Genomic DNA, 23,030 nt, shown 5'->3' with positions numbered 1-23,030 from the left:
GAAGAGTTGTAATCAACATGTTTACATGGCTGATCTATCCCAGGAGAATGTTTCTGAGACTGAGTTACTCCTGGAAATGGAGTTGATTAGGTAGAAAACTGTTTTATACTAAACTAATGGCTAAAATAAACAGAAGTTCTTGCCTCATAACAGTGTAGAGAATTAAATCTGTAGCGAGGTTGGCTGAAGGAATAGTGGGTCCTGAGTTTGGGCAGGAGGTCTCTTTGGGAGGTCTCTTCCAAAGTGATTCACAGACAGCAAGACAACACAGGAAGAAATTTCCAAGAAATGGCTTGTAATCTCACACGTGGCTATAAGGAATTTTTCATAACAAGCCCAAGCTATTGTCACTGTTGCTACATCCATGTATATCTCTCTATATATTTATGTACACATATCGATGTACATATGCAAGCGCTGTCCCTATCTTTCATGCACACACCCTTGTGGGCACACATCCTCGTGGACGCACACCCCTCTGTATCCAAACACCTCGCCGACACTTCGGTGAGACATACATCAATAAAGTATTGTACGTACAACTTGAAAGTTGGAAAACTGAGTCCACAGATGGCTGAAGTGAACAAGAAAGTGAAACTGTGACAGCCAGGAGCGGGACCAGACCATTCGGACCCTTCAAACCTCCCAGCCGCAGGCGCATCCTCCGCGCAAAACAAAGGACTAAATTAACCACGATTAATTCAGCACGTGTCAGTGCAAAGCCCTTGCTCCGTAACCGCGAGCAGCAGCTCCAGCCCGCGCAGCGGGGAAGCGGAAAAGGCGCTCCTCTCTTTTCGGGGGGGGTCCTGCCTTTTCGCCCCCCCCTTTCCCCCCCCCCCATCCCCCGCTTCTGGGAAGCCGGGCATCACTTCGCTTCGGCTCGCCGCGTTTCCAATGACGGCCAGCTGCCGGGCTGGCCCCCGACAGCCGTGTGGGACCCATCGGGGCGGGACGAGGCGGCGGGAGGCGGGGAGGGACGGGGGAAAAACGTTACCGAAAGGCGCGGGGGGGGCAACCGAGAGGGGGGCGTGCGAGGGGCAGCGCCTCAGCCGCGGGGGAGGCCCGCGGGGGGATTAAAGGGCGCGGATACCTGCGGGGGCAGGCGGGGAGGGAGGAAGGGAGGCAGGGAAAGAGGGACAGGCCGGCCGCCCCTCCGAGTAGAGAGGAGGTGGGGCGTCAGGGGGCGACCAGCCGCTCTCCTCCCGCGGCTGCCGGCGTGTCCCCGCGCCCGCCGCCCCGCCATGTGGACCCTGGTGGCTCTCTGCTGTTGGTGGGGGCTGTCGCTGTCGCTGTCGGTGCCGCAGGGCCGGGCGGGCGGCCCGCCGGGCGCCCTCTCCCGCGCCCCGACTTTGGCGTCACCCGCGCTGGCGGCGCCGGCACTGCCCGATACGACGGAGAGCAAAGTGGAGAAGCTGGGACGCGCCTTCAAGCGCCAGGTGCGGCGGCTGCGGGCGCGCAGCGGGCGGCTGGAGCTGGTCTTCCTGGTGGACGAGTCGTCGAGCGTCGGGCCGGCCAACTTCCTCAGCGAGCTGCGCTTCGTCAAGAAGCTGCTCTCCGACTTTCCCGTGGTGCCCGCGGCCACGCGCGTCGCCATCGTCACCTTCTCCTCGCGCAGCAACGTGGTGCCACGCGTGGATTACATCTCCCGGCGGCGGCCGCAGCAGCACAAGTGCGCTCTGCTGGGACGCGAGATCCCCGCCATCGCCTACCGCGGCGGAGGCACCTACACCAAGGGCGCCTTCCAGCAGGCGGCGGTGAGACGGGGCGGCGGGCGGGAGCTGTGCCCTGCGCTGGGGGGCCTGGCACCGCGGTGCGGGGGCGTGCGGGGGTGCGGTGTGGTGAGGAGCGCGGTGAGGAGCGCGGTGGGATGTGTGTTGAGCGGTGCGGTGAGGATGAGGTGAGGGGTGCCGTGAGAGGAGCGAGCGGTGGTGCCTGAGGTGCGGTGCGCTGTGGCAAGGGGAGGTCTCGGCAGCGAGGGGAAGCGCGGCTCACAGTGTGCGGCGCAGGAGTGCTCGGGGTGTTGGGGCGTGACGGCTCGGGGTGTGGTGTGCTGGGCAGTGCGTGTGTGCGAGTGTGGCTCTCCGTGCCATGCGAGGGTGTTGAGCGTCAAGGGATGTAGGGCTGTATGATGTGGTGTGAAATGGTGTGGTTGGGACGCGGAATAGTCTGGTCAGGGCAATTACTCATTATCTTCCTGTGCTGTCGACGCCTGCGATTCCCATATTTTCTGCTGCCCTTGCAAACAAATGTGCGAAATTCACTCTTTGAAGGGGCATGGAGCCCATGTCTCTATTTCAGAAGTGATATATATGAGACAACTCTGGCATCTGAAACGTCTGCCTTGTTTTTTGTTGGTGGGACTTGGGTACCCAATAGCTATCAGCAGAGATACCAAATACTGTCGCCAGGAGACTGCTTTAATTGCTGATGACTGACAAAGATGCCCTTAAGTGTGTATATTATACCAGTAAATAGAAGCATGTCCAGGAACGTTTTCAGACCCTGGAACACAATCATCTGTAGTGTTGTCATACAGACCATGGCAGAACTTTGCTTTAGGCAGCTCCTGGGCATGTATTCACACTTGATCACGCTGAGGAGGCTTCCCAGTAGATGGTTCATGGACGGCCAGTCCACTCTGGAAACTTTTTTACCAGGCTGCTCCTTGTCATTTGCCCTGTGGGTGCAGGAGCAACCCCCAAAGCAACTCTCATTTTCTGGGGGTTTTGCATCTAATTTCTGGTAGTGTTCTGTAGCTGAGCATTGGGTGTACTTGTCTTGAAACATCTTATGCATTCTCATACGGAGTTGAGGAGTGAAACTGCAAGAGGTGCATCACTGCTAGGCATGTGAAATTGGCAAAGCTTTTTCTCTTCCTCACATTTGGCAGGAGAAAGCAATTGTCTAATGTGCTCAGAGCTGCACAAGTCAAACCTGCTTTAGGAAAACACATCCCTGTATTAGATCTTCCACTTGAAGTCATGTTTCAATATAGATCCACATCAGGGGTGTTGTGTGAAATAGTTAAACGATACAAGTTAAAAATAACAGTTACAAACAAAATGTGAGCTTAAGAAATACCATCTGTTTTCTTGATACAAAATCTTGACTAATGATATCTTTAAAGTGAAATAAACAAAAATTCCCTTCAGAAACCTACAATTTAGTTTCATGAGCCCAGCTAAACTTTGTGGCTGCAACAGCATGACTGTCATTTTACACTGTGGTCTTATAAGAATGTGGGAAGAAAAATATTCACATAGTGACAGGGAGAACTGCAATAGAATGACAAGGTTAAATTCCAGTCTGCTTGCTGGCTCTTGATTAAAGATACTGTACTGTGGTTTTGTTCAGTATGATTTCTTCATGTCAGACAAATTAACATCTTCAGGAAACACTCTCTTTTCTAGACACTTTTCTGAAAATGACTGTTCTAAGCTTAAAATACTGCTATTGGAAGATCTCTATTTAAAGTCTAACAAAACTTATTTCCTCTGGACTCTTACACTGCTGTCTTTTCTTTTAACTGTATTTTGGTACAACTGTAATTATTTCTTCTTTCACTTTTCTAAAATGTCACTTTTTTTTTCTTATTTTACACTTTAATATGGGGTTTCTTCTGCTTCTGACCCGATATCTCTGCTTCTTTTCCAAACTCAAAAATCTCTGTGAAGCACTACAAAGTCCCCAAAATAGTATCAGTTATGTGTTCTAGTAACAGACTATGAAGCAAAGTGCACAGTTAGAATAATCCCAGCACTTAAATCGTCATGCAGCACTCTTGATTGTTAGAGATAAAGTGATTAATTCATGCCTGTGACAGTTCTACAGAAACTACTGTGGAGGGAGAGAGATAAGTGAATTCTGCAAAGTCATCAGGTTGGTTAGAGTTGGACCTGGGAACACCAGTGAACAGGAGCAAGATTTACACAGCAGTTGTTCAGCAGGTCTCAGAACCCATGGCAGCAAAACCGTTCATTTAATACCATCCTAAAACCAGAGCTGCTCAGTTTGACAAGCTGCTGCGCAACCACGTAATGTCCATCTTCTTTGAAAACATAAGGGAGTTCTCCTTGACGCTGTAGTTTTGCATCCTCTCCAAAGGTGCTTCATAGAGCAGAGTTTTCTCTGTTTTGTCAGAGCTGTCCATGTTTATTTTTAACACTTGTACCACACTTTGACATTCCTACCCAGCAGATTGAAGATAAATTCTGTGGTGTTTACAGAAATATGCTGGATGTACCACAAGAGACAGTGGCAGGAGACACCACCTTGATCCGGAGGGCTGATCCAGGTGGTGTCAGTGTTTGGGTTTGACACCCTGTTTGGGAATTTCGTGCCACACTTGAGCCAGCAAGTGCTTATGTTCATCAGTCTTTCTTTTAAGGCACATGCAAACCATCTAAGAGAGGGGAAGAAGAAACTGAGCTCACTCATGCAAAACTCTCTGGCTTCAGTTTTTCACAGCATAAGTTCGTGGGACAGCACAAACTACATGCAGCTTATGTTAAGCAGATTGCTTATTGCATTATGGAGAGCTACAGAGATGTTGTGACAGCGAGAAAGAACCACAGCAGAATTGAAAATACAAACAGGTTTGAGTAAGCATTGGTGCTGATGACTAAAGAATACATATAAAGCCCAAATATCTTAGTAGTCATAACTTCTGAATTTCTGAGCTGTAGGCATCTGTATTGGAGCTTCTGATCCCAAGAGATAACCGCTGCTATCATCACCCACTGTGCCTCATGGGAGGGATATACATTTGTTGCCAGATAAGTTCTGAAATAGAAATGGGGGGGTCATCATACGATGTTGGAAGTTTGATGGGTTGTTCTTGTCTTAGCAGCCAAGACTCACAGTTACATATATGCCAGCATTGATGTGCCATCTTTATGGATGAACAGTTTAAACATCTTGAAGCTTCACTGGTTTTTGTGGGCTACTCCGTGTTGCAAACTCTTGACAAAATAACAACTGCTTCTAAGAGGACAGACTTGTTTCTATCTTTCAGTGTAAGTAAAATGGGAAGCATTTCTCTTCAAAACTGAGCTAGAAGTTGTAGGTATGCACTACTATTGAGCAGAAGTCATAGATACCACTCAGCCAGCCTTAGACAAGCCAATTGTTCTAAATAATCTGGCAAAGTGGTAGCTGAGGGAGGCTTTGGGAGTCATTCTGTGTTAGTATAATAATTGTTGCATTAAAAAGTCTTCTTGCTTTTGTATTTCACCATCACTCTATTGACATCAGTGGTATATGTAAGCGGAAGGTTTGTCACAGCACCTACAGAATAAGGTGGCACATTTTCTGAGTATATGGTCCCTGCAATATGGTTTCGAATCTAATGTGGATCATGACAAACAGCCAACCAGCATGTCAAATCCAGTGTTCTGTTGTTGTCCAATTAAATAACATTTTAAAAAGCCCCTCAAAAGAATGTAAGCACATATCAATTGAGAATAAACAGTTGTAATGCTTATTTAGTGCTTGTTTAAATAAGTAATGGTGGCTCTGTTTCTTCTGTATGTCAAAATCGTGAAAGTACAAGATGTAGTATTGTCGCCCACTAGGAAAATTAGCTTTTAATTTCAGTGCATTTGCAGATTCAGAATCCCATTTTCAAATTAAAAAAAACAATTAGTTGACACAAAGGAAATTGAAAATCTTTTCAAAGAATCACAGAATATGCCACGTTGGAAGGGACCCACATGAATCATCGAGTCCAACCCCTGATCCTGCACCCATTCCCAAGAGTCACACCATGTGCCCAAGAGTATCATCCAAAATCATCTTGAATTGTCAGGCTTGGTGCTGTTACCACTTCCCCAGGGAGCCTATTCCAGTGTCCAGCCACCCTTTGGGTGAAGAACCTTTTTTGTAATATCCAACATAAACCTCCCCTCACAAACTTCAGGCCTTTCCCTTGGGTCCTGTGACTGGTCACCACAGAGAAGAGATCAGTGCCTGCCCCTTCTCTTCCCCTCAAGAGGAAGTTGTAACTGCCGTGAGGTCTCCTCTCAGTCTCCTCTTCTCCAGGCTGAACAGCCAAGTGCCCTCAGCTCCTTCTCATATGACTTCCTCTCAAGGGCCTTCACCATCTTTATTGCCCTCTTTTGGACACTCCAGTAGCTTAGTGTCTTTCTTATGTTGCAGTGCCGAAAACTGCACACAATATTCAAGGTGAGGCCACCCCAGGTCAGAGCAGAGCAGAGCAGGACAATCCCCTCCCTTGACCAGCTGGCGATGCTTTGCCTGATGCCCCTCAGGACACGGTTGTCCCTCCTGGCTGCCAGGGCACTGCTGACTCAGATTCAACTTGCCATCAACCAGGACCCCCAGGTCCCTTTCCGTGGCACTGCTTTCCAGCCTCTCATTCTCCAGTCTATACGTACATCCGGGATGGCCCATCCGAGGTGCAGAATCCAGCACCTCTCCTTGTTGAACTTCATACAGTTGGTGATTACCCAGTCCTTTAATTTGTCCTGGTCTCTCTGCAGGGCCTCCCTGCCTTTGAGGGAGTCAACAGCTCCTCCCAGTTTTGTGTCATCTGCAAACTTGCTTAGTATCCCTTCCAGTCCTCTATCCAAGCCATTTACGAAGGTGTTGAAGAGCACAAGGCCCAAGATGGAGCCCTGCAGAACCCCACTAGTGACAGGTCACCAGTCTGATGTTACCCCATTCACTATCACCTTCTGTATTCCACTTGTGAGCCAATTGCTCACCCAGTCCATGATGTGTTTATCCAGCTGTGTGCTACACATTTTGTCTAGAAGGATCCCATGAGAGACAATATCAAAAGCTTTACTGAATTCCAAAAAGATTACATCAACTGGCTTCCCTTGATCAGCTGGGTGGGTTACCTTGTCATAGAAGGAAATCAGGTTCGACAAGCGGGACTTTCCTCTCATTAAGCCATTCTTACCATGTGCATGGTTCAAGGGTTTTTTATTTTAAAAAAAATGGTGCCCTCACTGAGAAGATGAACATTCAGAATCATGTATGTTGTGTGTTTATCAAGAATGTGTTTATGGTGTTTTATTCCTATAACCTCTGCAAAACGAGCAGCTGATAACAAGAGAGCAGTAGATTCTAGACTGATGATCTTTGGCATCATGCTCTAAATATCGTAGGTCAGTTAGAGCTAACTGATTAGATGACAGCGTTGGGGCTCTCTAAGTTTTAATATGGCCTTGACAATCTGTATTAAAGATACAGTGGAAAAAAATTAAGCCAGCCTGTTTTACCTCTGTGGTCACCTCTGAAATTGCAGAGCTATGAGGTAGGGATTACCGGTCAAATTAAAAGTAGAGTTCCTGTCAGCAATCACTAGTGTCAGATCTAAATCACCACTTTTAATCAGTGTAGTGTTTGTGAAAAGTACTAGTCCTGCTTACTACAGCCTTGCATGAGATTTGTTCACAAGATTAATGCATCAGTGTCAGAGGCAAGGTACACGTCTGCACATTGTTCATTGTGTTTAGACCTGGCCTGAAATGTGGCTGCCTTAAGAAATTATTAAGTAATTTTTTCTCTGACTTTTTGGCCTGGACAGGCAAAAAGTGCTCTGCTTAACATCATGTCTGGGGCTGGCTAATCAGGATTAATATTTTCTTAGGTTGAAAACCTGTTTTTTGGAAATTGATCTGTTTGTGCTTCCAAAATTGTGTCTTGAATTTGGGTCTAAGCAGAAGTTGTGATTTGGAAGTCTGGTGTTTAGCAGATTAGCCGCTTATTATCTTCCCTTTAACTTAAGTGCAGTTTGTTTTTAAAATGCTAAAATATGTGCCTTATAAGAAGCACCGAAGGATTCTAGTACATATCCTTCAGCCTCATCTCTTCATTGAGGCGAATTGAGTTTATCAGTGTGAGGTGGTAAAGGGAGACAGCCTGGCTTCAGGCTGCCTCATCCTGTGAGTCTGTAGAGACCACTGGTAGGGTCATGCCCATGTGTAGTGCCTCTATAAGGCAGTTCTGCATTAGGTGTGCTGAAGCCCTTTATCCCGGTGCTACCCTCTCCACTGAGTATGTAGGAAGCTGCAAATGCATTGATACACCACCTTATTCTATACCCTGAATTAACCACCTGCTTAACCTCACTATTTTTTCATGTTCTTCTTTCTCTGATATCCCTAGAAGCAGTACACTTGGTAGTTCTGATGAATAAAAGGCAAAAAATACTAGTGAGTGTTCCGTTCTTCATTGCTTTTTAAAGCATTGTTTTTCATGGCTTGAAAAAGTCACTTGCCAGTTCCCTTTAACGTTTTGTACTGCCCCCCCACAACATGGACTTTATTTGAATATACTGCAACAGTATGTTCATGCTAGTAATAGGAATAATGCAAAATATTGTATAAAAAGAATTGTTGTCCGATGGAGTGATTTAGACTACATTCATGCAAAATTCATGGCTTATTAAAACCTGATTTGTCAGCATTCAAGTTACCGTCTATGCTTATACTTTTGCACAGCTCCTGGCCAAGGAATTTGCTCTTGCAACTTTGAGAATGGCAAATCAGCCCACAAACGTTACTGTTCTCTTGTTGTTCATTGATTTCTGAGTGCTTATTGTGGCATGTTGTTTATCGCTTGTTGCACTGCTGTAAGTTTGATCAGCAGTATTCAGAGATGCTAGTAAAGTAAGGTTGTTTTTTCTTGTGCAGCCACACCCCCACACTCTTCTGTAGAGGTTTAAAAAGTATATGAACTTGAAAGCTAGGCAAACCAATATGACACTTAAAGAAGGTAATCCATTCTGGAAACTTTTCAGGATGACAGTTATAATTATGAGTGCCAGCATCCACTGTGTTGCATAGCTACCAAGACAGACCTCCCTTAGAAGGCACACTCTGTATTTACAGTATGGTACTACAAAGCCTCTAGCCGTTTCCCAGTGTAACATACAGAGGCAGAAGCGAGAAACTAGGGATATTGCTGCAGGAATTAACACAAATCTCACTGATATAATATCAGAACTAGCTGCACAACAAATTAAATCTTTCACAGCTGTGGTATCTGGATGACATCACCCTAAATGTTTCAGGAATAGATTCCTTTTCAGGATAAAACCATTTTTTGTTGTTGTCTCAGGACCTTTGCCGGAGTGGTCTGATTATAAGTACCTTTTGATCCCCAGTCCTTAAAATTAGCACCTTCACAGAGAAATCAGTCCTAGCATGTGCTTTGCTCCGGAGATATGAAGACAAACCAGAAGAACTACAGAGTGATTTGTTCCGAGAGAAGGAAATAAATTCCCAGCATTAAAATTTTGAAGAAGTTAGGACAAAATAAGTTGGTTTATTTTTAACAAATTTCCTAGACTTGTGAGAGGTCTTTACACCAAAACACATCATGTTTAGCAGTAGTTCCTAACACGAGCTTCAGCGTTAATATTCCGTATGAAATTTATTTTGCACGTTCTATGATACATATTTTATCCTTTGTCCTCCCATTCCACGTGTTACTGGAATTTGTAAGTCAGATTTTGCAGTGAGACAAAATGTTTGTGGTGGTCAGAATTTTCTGACTTTTCCAGGTGCAGAAATTAAAAGCACTATTGCCTTTAGCAACAGGTAGGCTCTTTATATGACCAGGAAGCTGTTCAAATCTTGGACCAACTTACTTCTCTATGATATTAACACAATTCAAAACAAAGGCTTTTGTTAAAATTATGATGCTCCCTTTGGTTCAGAGTCTCACTAGTAACTTCAACCAGGAAGACATGAACAGCAGTCTGTAAAAAGCTTTAGCATTCAGAGGCATGGTGCTCTGCTGGGCACATACAGTATAAACAGGTAATCAGAGATCCTTATTTATCTCCCAGACAGTCCCCAACACCCACTTGGTCTGGGACAACTCTTAGCAGTGATAATCTTTATTAATGTTGCTCAATTCTAGCAGTCCTGGAGCAAAAAAAAAATATTCATATATATAAAAAATATATCTATTCAGAAGATAATTGAGCAATGGCAGCTCTCAGTAGATAGGCAAGGTTATGAACTGTGTTTGTCCTTTTGGAATTGATTTTGCTGTTCAGCTCTTTTTTCCCCCCTGCTTTTTTTAAAATAATAAATGTTTAAAGCAAACACAAAAGAAACAAATATTTGGCAGATGCACTAGTCAATAGTGTTTTGAGTGCTTGGTCTGAAAATACATGGAGATCAATTACATATTCAGTAAAATATTTTTGAGTCCCTGTTTTTATTATTAGCAGAAGACTGGAGCAGTACTGGAGAAATCAAGTCACAGTTTTGTTATTTTAATGATGGAAATTGCTCACAGACAAAGAAAACTAGGGGTTTTAGTTTTTCAAATCAAACTGAGATCTATTAACAAGATGATATTTTGAATATGGCACACAACATAGCAGCATATAAGGGCCTCTAGCAATTTTTGGAGATCATGATAAAGTTGTTAGAAGGTTGTATAGCACCAAGACCTTAGAAAATGGCTATGTACATAGCATGCTTTGTCTGTTAATGTCCTGTTTAGAAGACCTCAGAATGATAGAGAGTGAAGGGATATGTATGTTAGTTGTTTTCTGGAAATTAGGCGCATTCGGTTCTTTCTAGTTCAGGGCTCAAAATGGCAAGCCACGCAATTTAAGTCACCAGATCCAACAGTCCTCACACTGTTGCCGTGGGATTTATGGTGCTGAAAAAATCTCCCGGAGCAGTTAATTAGGGGTGAGATAAGAAAGGGTTTATTTGCCAAGGCTAAGATGTTACAAGACGCGCGCCCCTGTGCCCCAGATGTTATATTTTATAATACCATCCATCCAATCCCAGATGTGTCCACCCTGTGGCCTTTACTCTGGACCGCCCCGGGTCCACCCCCTGAAATGGGTCTGGGGTGTCTTTTGGGACCCTCTGTTCATCCCATCTTCACCATCATCAGAGCACAAAGGGTACATAGTTACCTAATTCTTGACTTCATTTTGTTGTTCAGGCCCTGATATGCAGTTCTGCCAACAATCTAGGCCTTACCTTGACGAAAGACTAAACATTTCTTCTGTATTCAGGGGTAGGAGTGATATAGGGAGCATAGAATGGGGTAAGAGGGTTAAGGAATGTGTAAACAAGGGTGCTACAGGGAAAGGGATGCAAGGGAGTGAGGGCTGTTGCTTTTAAAATCTACCTATAAAACTTACAAGGTTTACCAATATTAGAAAAATAAAAAAACATTAAGGGCTTAAGGCATCAACACAACTGTGTAAGCCAAAATTCTAGGTAGTAGTGCCTGTTTTTGCAAAGCCAGTGATGATTTTGAGTTATTTGTTTTTTTCTTTAGGTTGCTCAGGACTGTGTCCAAGTTGGGTTTTGAGTATTTCTGGGGATGGAGATCCCATAAACTCTCTGGGAAACTTGTTTCAGTGGTTGATCACCCTTTTAGTAAAAATGTTTTTTCATGGAATCACAGAATCTCAGAATATGCTGAGTTGGAAGGGACCTACAAGGATCATCGAGTCGAACTCTTAACCCTGCACAGAACCATCCCCAAGAGTTACACCATGTGCCCAAGAGTATCATCCAAACTCTTCTTGAACTGTCAGTCTTGGTGCTGTGACCACTCCCCTGGGGAGGCTGTTCCAGTGCCCAACCAGCCTTTGGTTGTAGAAGTGAAGAACCTTTTTCTAATACCCAACCTAAACCTCCCCTCACACAACTTCAGACCATTCCCTTGGGTCCTGTGACTGGTCACCAAAGAGGAGAGATCAGTGCCTGTCCCTTCTCTTCCCCTCAAGAGGAAGTTGTAACTGCAGTGAGGTCTCCCCTCAGTCTCCTCTTCTCCAGGCTGAACAGACCAAGTGCCCTCAGCCTCTCCTCATACGGCTTCCCCTCAAGGCCCTTCGCCATCTTCGTTGCCCTCCTTTGGACACTCTCCAATAGCTTAATATCTTTCTTATATTGTGGCACCCAAAACTGCACACAATATTCGTGAGGCTGCCCCAGTGCTGAGCAGAGCAGGACAATCCCCTCCCTCGAGTGGCTGGTGTTGCTTTGCCTGATGCCCCCCAGGACACGGTTATCCCTCCTGGCTCAGGGCACTGCTGACTCATATTCAACTTTTCATTGACCAAGACCCCCAGGTCCCTTTCCATGGAGTTGCTCTCCAGCATCTCATTCCCCAGTCCATGCGAACATCCAGTATTGCCCCATCCCAGGTGCAGAATCCAGCACTTTCCCTTGTTCAACTTCATATGGTTGGTGATTGCCCAGTCCTCTGATTTGTCCAGGTCTCTTTAAGTGGAATTTTGGTCTTTAAATTTGTGCTTTTTCCCTCATGCTATCAAAATTCTTTATGCATCTTCTTTACTCCCCCACTCATTAAGTATTTGTATATATACATGGATCTATGTATATGGAATATATATGTACATAAATTATATATATATTTATGTACGTAATTCAAGTATTTATATATATGCATGGATATGTACATTTTGCCTTCTTTTCTTCATCTGAACAATTCTAGATCTGTCAGTCCTTCCTTAGATGACATGTCTCTACATGTCCTGGCCATGAGCATACCTGGCCTTTTTATCTGTGTGCTTTCATCCGTAGATTGGGGGTATTTGACAAAGTTGTAAGATTTGCTGAGATGATACTTTGCAGTACTCAGAGCACTATTTAAATATCCAGGTTATTTCTATAGATACATCTTTTCTCTGAATTATGAGTGCATTTTTTGCTAGGGAAATATCTAATGAAAGCTTTAAAATTAGTTAATTTTTTTTCTATCTAGGTAACAGCACTAGAGTGGCTCTAGAGCTTGTGTAGCAGTGCAGAAGAAAGTAGTAAAAGCTTGGAAACCAAAACCTCTGACTGTGGAATATCTTTTAGTTCATTTGATTGGAACAGTGAAAATAGTGGTGTTCAGTGACCAAAAGAAAAGGTGGTAAAATCAGAACTTTGCTGTTTTAGAGAGGGAGTACAAGAGGTATAGCTAGCTCTTTTATGTAAGGGAATAACAGCATTTGTATCATGATGAAGGGGAACTGTACTTGTCACCCCCTGGCTTTGCGTTACTCTTGTGAGTGACCAGGTTCCTTAGGGTTGCTCTGGATTCGGTGATAAGTGCCTCATCTCCACCAAAAGCTATGGTTGATTCCAGTACTCATTATTCTTTGGTTTATAGAATATTTATTTGCATAAAATTTTCTGCCAGATTTGGATCTTTTTACCTGCAGGAAGGATGAAAGCAAAGAAACCTTAAAACAAAGGTTAAGCGTTGCAAAGAGATTTAGCATTGCCATTTCCTTTGTGAATGACATACAGGTCTGTTTCTGAACGATCCGTGATAAATTAAGACATACTGTTTTAATATTCAGATGAATATATAGGTCAAATCTATGCAGTGCTTAATAGTGAATATATTGTATTACATATAGTTAAATTAATTCTGTTATATTATGAAATGGGAATTATTCCTTTTATAGTGAATAAGTGATCCTCTGGGAAAAAGGAATAATCTCATTCTATTCAGAAATCATCCCCTAGACTATAAGTTTTATGTTATTCCTAGAGTGCAAAGAAATTCAGCGTAAGTGGTCAACTGGAGCTGAATGGCTCTTTAGTGGAGGGCTTTCTGTTTTGCTTCTGAGATGTAGTGGTGGTTCTTCCTGACCTATAACATAAAACATTCCCTTAGGTAGTGTATTTCCTACAAGGTGAATGCTAGGATAATGTTATTTTGAGGGCTGGGTTCCAACTTAAGCCTTTTAAGGCAAGCTTCTCCTAGCAAGGATCCTGGAGCTGTCTAACATTACCTAAGGCTTAGTTTGTAAAGTGAGAGAGGTTAACTCATTTCAGTTTGTTTCCCTCTAGACAGATTTATTAATAGCCAGTCCTTTATGGTCAGAATCTTCTTTAAAAGCAAACCACAGAGTAAGGACAGGGATCAGACCCAAGATTATATGTTTACATACTGGATGCAGATGAGGTAATTGAGGCAGTAACAAAGAACCTTTGACAATGTCCTTGCTGTGTCTGTCAAGCGACTGAAGGAGTCTTTGCCCTTGGATGCTTCTTGCCTCCTAACTTTATATTACAAACTCCATGTTAATGTTAAAAACACTAAATTTAGAGGTTTAGCTGTTTTTGTGACTTTATTAATGGGATTTAACTTCCCTTACAGTAGTGAATTTCTAGAGGAGGATTTTGTACGACAACTCTTTTGTTGCACAAGGCTTCATTTTTTAATTCTAAGGGGTGTTACTGGCACAAAAAATTGGGCAAGTCTGCCAGATATTTGTGCACACTAAACAGACACTGAACACAATACAGATGGTAATAACTTTTTGCTAATGTGAAAAGAATGTTTTAGTTAAGATCTGGAAGGTTTACTGAAACTGACTGATCTATCACTCCTGTAAAAGAAGTGTAGACAAGAAAATAGTTACTAAAATGGTAAAAGACTAGATACTTCTAGTGACCCCACGCATTTCTTGTCAATCATCAAGAGCACTAATTGGTTTGTTTTGTTTGTACTTACCCCTTATTAATTTATAGCATCGACCAAATGGGCTGTGTTCTCAATTAAACGTCATTCAGCACTGTATTTTGAGTTATGGCTTGTGCTCATTTTCATTTGACGATAAAATCAAAAGCAGATGTGGATATTCATACCAAAGAAACAGGTTCTCAGGATCCTTTTAAATTCCTAGTACCATTTAGTGGGCTTTTAAACTGTATTTATTGAAGAGCATGATGATTTATGAAGGGACTGCAAAGCCTTGTCGTGAAAAAAAGCCATCTTTATGTAGATACAGTCCATGAAGTTGGCAGGGACTGGTGAAATACGTGGAATGATCTCTGTGTGTGTTCATAAGTTTAGGGGTTAAGTGAACACACATTTAAAAATATATGATATTTCTGTTGGGGAAAAGAACAGCTTTCAAAACCACTTTCTGGAAAGGAAAGGAGAGAGGTTTCTCAGAATAGAGGAATGTGAGTCAGGGTTAGACGAAACAAAAATTATCTGAAATGCCACACAAATATTGGAGAGAAGAGGTAGAGTAATGTGGAGTGATACCTGGATTGTCAGCAGCTCTGGATGGCAACCTGTGTCACTGTGCTTTCACAAAAAGAAGCAAAACACTAACTGGACCACCAGACATACACAAATTATTTAAAAATAGACTTTGGTCTCCCCTCCACCCCGTGCTGAATGTTTTTTTCCTTCCCTTGTTATTTCCCTCTGCCGTTATACAGCAGGGATTCTGTGTCTAGAGTTACAGCTGCAAGACATGAGGGCCAAGCTGTTCAGTGGTTTGGTTTTGTTTTGTTTTGATTTCTAGGGGCAATATGTAGCAATCTTGTCTGTTTGTCTGTCTGTTTCTCTATTCAGATCCCCTGATGCCTGAATATTCAAGTCTTCATGTAGCAGGAAGACAGCCTCATGCTCTTTTACCTGTTAGCTCAGTTTGTGTCTGTGTGTGACAAAAGTGCTGTCCTGAAGAGGTAATTACCCTTTGAGATGCAGAGAACAAAAAGCTGTTTGCTGCTTGCCTTGTCTGAAAGTCATGTAGCTAAGGTGTATTTTCCCCTCAGAAATGGTCATTTACTCCTCAAAAATGGTCTTTTACTGATGCTTCCCACTTACTCAAACCCTCATCTTTTAAGAGGGCTTGGTAAGCATTTGTTCATGGGATCAGGAACTTTCTTGATCGCATGGAAAGACATGGAGAGTTCGTGTTTCAGCAGTTTCAGAGGACATTTTTCGCAGTCTAATTTTGTAAAACAGAGATCCCTGGTAATTTACTAAGCAGAATTAAATCATTTATGAGATCTCTGTTGTCCTGGCTAGACTACTGAGGAACAAGCCAGTTGGTTCATTGTTCATGCAGACATGTTTCCGTATTTAAGGAAAATATGGAAGTTTGATTACTATCTGAGTATCAATTGCTGAAGAACTAGGGCAATGTGTAATGCCATCCACTACCTTCATCTGCAAAGTTTGTGCACCTTTGTGTTTTGCACAGGGAAACAGATACTACAGAAATTGCAAAGCTACATCCTTCCAAAATTAAGCTTTGTTACCCTTTCTGTGCATGTCATGACATAGTCACGAGTTGAAATGGTATGCTGCTAGAGCAAGTTGCTTGTAGGTGGGATCTTCAGAGAATTGCACTGGCAATCTCTGTTATTTGTCTTAATCCTGTGTAAGTTGTGGGTTTTCCTCAGTTACACATATTCCACAACTTGAGTGTATTTGGAGCGTACTTTTCCACCTTTATTATGTGATTTGCAGATTGAAAGTTCTTTCTTCAAAGCTCAGAGATGCTGTGATTGCCAAAATCAAACAAGTATGGATGGAACATATGTTTTTTTCATCTTGTTTTTCAAAAAAACCCCTTTTCACTGAAACAGCGTGAGACAAACATCCTGAGTGGAGAATTTCATCCTGAATATTTAAGAAGTTGGATAGAAGTTTAAGTTGCTTATATTCTATTTTAAAATAGCACAGTTAATGCTAAATATATTAATTATATGTTAATTATAAATAGCACTACCCTCTCTGCCTGCAATGTCCCTTGTTTTATAATCCATTTTTAAAATAAGACATTTGTACTTTTTTTCCTATTTGTCTTCGTGTTGTCTTTTGTCTTGTCTTTTTTCTTCCTGATTCTTTTCATTCTAGCTTTCTACTTCATTCTAGTTTTTCACTTCATTCTGGTTTTCCACTTATGACTTAAACAATATGAGGAACAATAGGTTTGATTTGTGAAGGGTATTTTTGTCCAAGAGAATTTGGTTTCACTCCCTTTGGGTTTTGCATAGAAGCAGTAACAAAATCAAGTCCAACAGCAAAACGTTGTTTGGCAGTCTCTCAGACCACAGTGTCAATGGTATATGCTTTGATTTGCAGTCTGCCTACTTGTGTAGTATCTACCTGAAATCAGTGAACTGACAAATCAAAATCAAATGGTCCTGAAATCAAATCGTCCTGGCCTGGCTTACTTGAGAAGGGATATAAAAACTCTGTGGTTTATTTAGACTCATCTAGACTGTATACTTTTGTTTGAGCTCAAAGGCAGATGATTTTACTTCATAAGTTTTACTTTAAGATTTTGTAATAAAACTACTCAACTCAGGTCACCTCCATTTTTGGAATTTGTGTTTGTTAAGGGTGGCTTAAATACATTTACCTACTCATCATACAACAACATGATTTTTGGAGTATCATTCATAGGTCTATCAAATGTGGTCTTTTGTATTGATTGTAGCATGGTACGATCTATTATTGAAATAAACATGGTAGTAATTTGCCTGCTACCAAATTGAAGGTTGGAATCTAATTCCTTTTACAGAAGTTCACAAAGGAAGGAGGAAGTACACTTTCACAATCTCTTGCTTTAAGGTTGCAGTCAACACCTGACCACCAGTAGGAGGTTTGTAGTGGTCCCATATTTACTCAGACTCTGACAGACAGTGGCTAACCAGCATGGTAACTGCATGGTTTCTAGTCCATGGCATATCAACATTACATTTTTGGAGGTGCTCTGCCTGTCATCCAAAACCAAATGTACTTAGAGAGTAATTAGCAGTGCAGTAGTGCACTGTCAGACTGGAGAGATGAAATGGGCAGGAATCTGTGGCATTTGTTCTCACTCAGGCGCTACTGAGTAGTGTCACAAGTGTTCTGTGTGAAGTATTAGAAAGAATGATCCTTAATCTGTAGATGACAGCAAGGTGGAAGGGACCACAGGCAGTTTTGATGCCATAATTGACAACCTGAAGTGATGCTAGCAAACCACTGTAAGGGAGAAAAGAACAATTCAACAGGGATGATGGGGAGTCCTGTGCTGGGGTTAAAATAACCGACAGTCCAGATGGTTGTTGAGAATAGACTAAGAATAAATCAGAAGTGTGGTTTTTTAATTTAGTGGATTGAAACATAAGATTATGTTAAAATATGTTAGATCATATTTTGGGTCTTGCACTAGATTTTCAATGTTTGGATTACCTGTTTAAGCAGAAGACAACAAAGTTGCTAAAGCACTGGTCAGAATCATTGCTGTCTGATGCATAGGTGACTATCAGTCAGTGTAAAAAGTGTCTCATTTCAGATGGTGTTGTGATTTCTGTGATTTTGCAGACTGTGACTGACTGCATTGTAAATTAGTGGTTGGCCTTGTTTAACCACAGGCTCTGCTTGCAGCTGGTTGACCTTTGTTATAGTGGGAGATCTTGCAAGGGCCTAATTTATCTGTATAATTCAAATAAAAGGAGTCACATCATGAGGGAAGTAGTGTACAGATCAACCACTGTTAACTCTTTGCTGAGGTGTGCAATTTCATTTTCTCTTCCAGCAAATATTGCGGCATGCCCGTGGAAATTCCACAAAAGTGATATTTCTCATTACGGATGGATATTCCAATGGGGGAGACCCAAGGCCCATTGCAGCATCCTTGCGTGAATTTGGAGTGGAGATCTTCACCTTTGGGATATGGCAGGGGAATATCCGAGAACTGAATGATATGGCATCCCACCCAAAAGAAGATCATTGTTACCTTCTTCACAGTTTTACTGAGTTTGAAGCTCTGGCACGCAGAGCTCTTCATGAAGGTATTAATGTACTAACCTCAGAAATCTACAGAGAGCAGAGGGGTCTGAATAGAAAGATCTCCAGTAGTGTCTTGCATTTACATGTCATGTAGTGTTGATTCCCTTTTGTTTCCTCATACATTCTAGCAGAGGTGTTTGTTCCTCCATTAAAAGGATAAATTTTATTTGACTAACTCATCATAAACAAAATGTGAGCAAAATTCTCCTCATTGATGTATATACGTATTTACATTCATTCAGCTCTTCATTTTGTCCATGAAGAACAGACTGTATTCTTAGCCCAATGTAGCTTGTGCTGGAATGGATGAGCCTTACATGATTGCCCTAAAGAGGCACCTAGTATACACTTCAGGACTAGACGTAATACCTTTTGGTATCTTACATAACAACAAAATTTGTTCTGCTCAGAACTGATTTAGAACTCTCTGTGTAAGAGTAAATACAATTTGGTCTTATGACCTTATGCATTCAGTGAAACTGGCAAGTGCAAGCGATGGAATGAGTTTGGGCTGTGGTTTTACCCTCTTTTAATCTGCTATATTCTAGAAAAAAAATTCTTCCTGAAAAATAGAGTAGGTTTAGACAAGCAAGAACACATGGTGAAACATTTGTTTGCAAGGCTTGACTGAAGCTTAGAAATGCATTTTCATGCCTTAGACTAGCCATTTGCATGTATTTGCTACAATTTTTAAAAACATGCAGCTTTTAAATAAGCAGGGCTTTACTGCCTTTCTGGTGCGTTACTGCTATCCTGTTTGTTCCAGGTAAGATTGGATTGGTCTGTGTGAATGTGCCGGAACAAAGACTTGAGTTTTTTTATGGTATGACCAACTGGTTACACATGCCATGACCAAATACTCTTCTGATGCCAAATATATCATCCACCAAAGCTGGGAAAAGCTGTCTCAACAGCTTCTGTTGGGATTGAGACTGCGTTCTGGCAGTGTTAGACTCAAATGAAGCCAAGTGAAAAAATTTGAGTGCACTATGGATTTCAGTGAGCCTTTTTCCAGAACAAGGACACCAATTTTTTTTCTTTATTACATTTTGAGCATAGCAAGGCTCTGCTTCACGCTGATGTCGCTACTGCTTAGAACTGGAACTTAGGGTTTTTAACAAACATTCCACTAGTGGCATAGTATGAGGCTTGTGTGAGAACTTCTGTTTGAATTTTTTGTTAATAAGTTAATACTATTTCAGACCTACCCTCTGGCAGCTATATCCAAGAAGATATATCACATTGTTCCTATCTCTGTGAGGCAAACGAAAACTGCTGCGACATCATGGCAAGCTGTAAATGTGGTACTCACACTGGCCAGTTTGAGTGTATATGTGAAAAAGGGTACTATGGGAAAGGACTACAACATGAATGCACAGGTGAGTCTCATGTCTCAGTATTTGGGTTTCTCTGTATGCCCTGAATACGTGGCTAATCCAGTTGAGAGTGAAAAGATTCGTTTGGGATTATGAATATGAACCTGGATCAGAATGCGTACAAGTCTGGAAGACAGTCTCTGATCGAAGACACAGAATAGCTCTAGCAGTTAAACTCACCTCATACCTTGTCTTCAGCAATAGCTCAAAGGGATGCACAGGAAAGAGGTAAGAATAGGGCAAATGTTCTGACAAAGTAAAACTTCCTTAAAACGCAGCACATCAGAAATTTGTTGCTAGGAGTTTACCAAGTCTCAGGTAATATGTTTTGCTCATAGTACCTATTTCCTTCATGAAGTTTTCTGATCACATTTTGAGCTTTCATAAACTTCCCTGTTTGCAGAGGGGCTATATATGTGGATCTTTGCAGGACAAATTCTTGGCAAAACTTACTGTCAAGTAAATATGCTTTAATTCCCTCATGTTGACTTTCAATTACTAAAGAGGAAGAAAGCATTTGGGTCACTAAAGAGAAACTTGTCATCACATTTTGCTGAGATTGTTTTTGTTACTACTTTTTGGAAATGTCCTTTTAATAGTATACATTCAAAGTCTGTGGTTAAAATGACAGCAGTTTACAATTATTTGCTGAAGTTGATCAATTGTATTATATTCCCTACCAATTAACACATTCTAATTCACTTAGTGCTTCTGGAACACCTTTCCTTTGTTCTATAGGCAGACAGGAATTCACTGAGGTTTGAGTGCAACATCTGTAGAGGAATGTAGTTCAGAATCGATGTCAGCACTGGCACATGGCATCAGAATCATATTTTATGTAAGTGAGTGCAGCTTCCTTGTGTGCTCAATTAACTCTTAACAAAGACTATTCCATTTTGCTTATTTTTAGTTGTAAATCTAATTTATTTTAAATCAGATTTTCATAGTATTTTTTTCATTTGTCATTAAAGTCAATTTCCTCCACCTCAGGTGCCCTAGTAATCTATTGAAAAAAACAGATACAGCATTTCTGCCTCTATCAGTAGCTTGTGTCATTAAATATTGTTTTGAGCTATTCCTAAAGATAATGGGCCATCAAAAAGACTCATTTGATGGGGTGAGCACACCTTTCAAGCGCCACCAAAAATGGTAAAAGTCAGATGTCTTTAAATGGATGCTTTGCAGCTGCAGACAAAAGTTGCATTTTTAGTTCTTTGGCAGGTGCTTCTGAAATAGGTTTGTAGAAGGGAGTTGTATTAGATGATTTCAGCCATCTGCTGTGTATGTGAAAGTAATTGAAGTTGCATACATGTATTTTAGGGGGAATTTGAACTGAGTAATTCAAACCTATTCTTTATGTCTGCTCTGTTCAACTGCTGTATTCTTCAAGACAGACAAAAAAAAAAAGTACAGTATGTGTTCTTTGAAGGAAAAATGGCCTGTTTTGAAATCTTTTATTCTGAAAAGGATTCCAACCTTTTTTCTTTTAACATTTCACAGCTGAACATAGCTGTGGGTTTGTAAAGCTGTTGACTTGTAAAGCATAAGGAATCTTAAGAATGCATCTTAACTTTTCTTCACTGTATAATGTGCAAGAGGACTTGTGGCAAGTTTACAATGACAGGACTTCAATTTTAATTGAGCTACTTTTAGCTTTTGTTTGGTTAAACATGCAGATAGTCCACTAGCCTATGTTTGTTTAATACAGTAAGACTTTTTTTAAACAGTTTTCATTGAGATGGGAAATTGTTCTTCTGCTGTTATTTTTGCTATTTTTGCTATATTTATCTGTTATTTTTGCTATTTTGTTTATTTTCTGTGAATATTTTCTGTATGCACTTGTCTTCTGCATTATACCACCCTATGGTTTTAAATATGAGGCATCAGAGGAACATGCAAAAATTGTCATAATAAAAACTCATGACTACCAGAAATTACTCTCTAGGAAGGTTCTATAAAATAAAATAGCCACATGCTTAGTACCAAAAAGTAGAAATTGGCTTCAGTGCCCTCCTCCTGTTCTTTGTAATATTGTTGATGATGTGCCACAGGAGGAGGAACAGACTGACTGTTTTCTATTTCAAAAAGCAAACCAGACAAAAGCTTCTTGGCCCTCACTAGGAGCCTCATGTGGCCAGAGATGTCTGTGACAATTGTGGTAGAGGAAGGGAGAGAGAGGACGAAGGGAGGCAGTGCTGTGATCAGTCCCAAGTATTGTGAAGTACATGAACACCTCTTCTTCAATACTCTTCACTTTTTCTTCTCCTTCTTTTCCTTGATTACAAATATTGAGTTTCAAACTAGACAACCAAAGAAAAATACAGAAATCAGCAAAAATAAATTTTGTGAGTTTCACTAAGATTGTGTCTTCCATTTCACCAGTAAAAAGGTGACCTGTTCAAGGCAAGTGTACCTTTTATAGAAGAGTAAAACAAATGTCCGGATCTCTATTTGTATCTTCTTCTCTGTCACAGAAGATTAGGATATATGTTTTTAACACAGTCTTTTCACAGGTTGTGGGGTTTTTTTGTCAAGATCCTTCTGGTAAAGTTCTATTTTAAGATACAAGATGATGCAAATAAAGGCTGATACCCATCATGTTCATCTCATCAGTTACTCCTGAGCCCAGCCACAGTTACAGGGGAGATTAGGAAATTGTTGTATTATAACTCATCATCATCATCATGATGACTAGGCTTCGCGAACGAAGATTTAGGAAGGCTCTATCCACGTTTGTTACAAACACACTCCTGGCTTATGAGGCCAGTACGAGATAGACATATCCGATGGCAAAAGGCACAGCAGAAAGACTCCTTAGATGGTATATTCAGCAAGACACGATTCTTTCTGCGTTGTCTTTTCTCCTCGAGAGTGATCCTGCGTGCGTTCTCAAAGGCATCAGCAGCGTTATAGATGGTGTGTCTCCAGACCTCCTGATTGGAGGCCAGAGTAGACCAGTTATGATGATCAATATGGCCAAGGCTGAGATGTTGTTTCAGGCAGTCCTTGTATCTTCTCTTTGGGGCTCCTCTCTTGCGGCAGCCAGTGGCAAGTTCACCATAAAGATCTTAGGGAGGCGGTGGTTGG

At 41.7% G+C, this 23,030-nt stretch overlaps 1 protein-coding gene across 1 annotated transcript in view; it reads left to right on the top strand.

Annotated features, from left to right (window-relative positions):
* Positions 1-1,191: 1,191 nt before the first annotated feature.
* Positions 1,192-23,030, top strand: part of SVEP1 (sushi, von Willebrand factor type A, EGF and pentraxin domain containing 1) — a 122,821-nt gene continuing 100,982 nt past the window's right edge. The window contains exons 1-3 of the mRNA XM_032676112.1: positions 1,192-1,754; positions 18,314-18,569; positions 19,770-19,946. Of these exons, the coding sequence (XP_032532003.1) occupies positions 1,242-1,754; positions 18,314-18,569; positions 19,770-19,946 (946 nt within the window). The 5' untranslated portion in view covers positions 1,192-1,241. The remainder of the gene's footprint in view (positions 1,755-18,313; positions 18,570-19,769; positions 19,947-23,030) is intronic.

Source organism: Chiroxiphia lanceolata, chromosome Z (genome assembly GCF_009829145.1).
Source record: "Chiroxiphia lanceolata isolate bChiLan1 chromosome Z, bChiLan1.pri, whole genome shotgun sequence".
Taxonomy (NCBI): domain Eukaryota; kingdom Metazoa; phylum Chordata; class Aves; order Passeriformes; family Pipridae; genus Chiroxiphia; species Chiroxiphia lanceolata.
The sequence above is the reverse complement of the archived record's forward strand: the minus strand, read 5'-3'. Positions and strand labels throughout refer to the sequence as shown.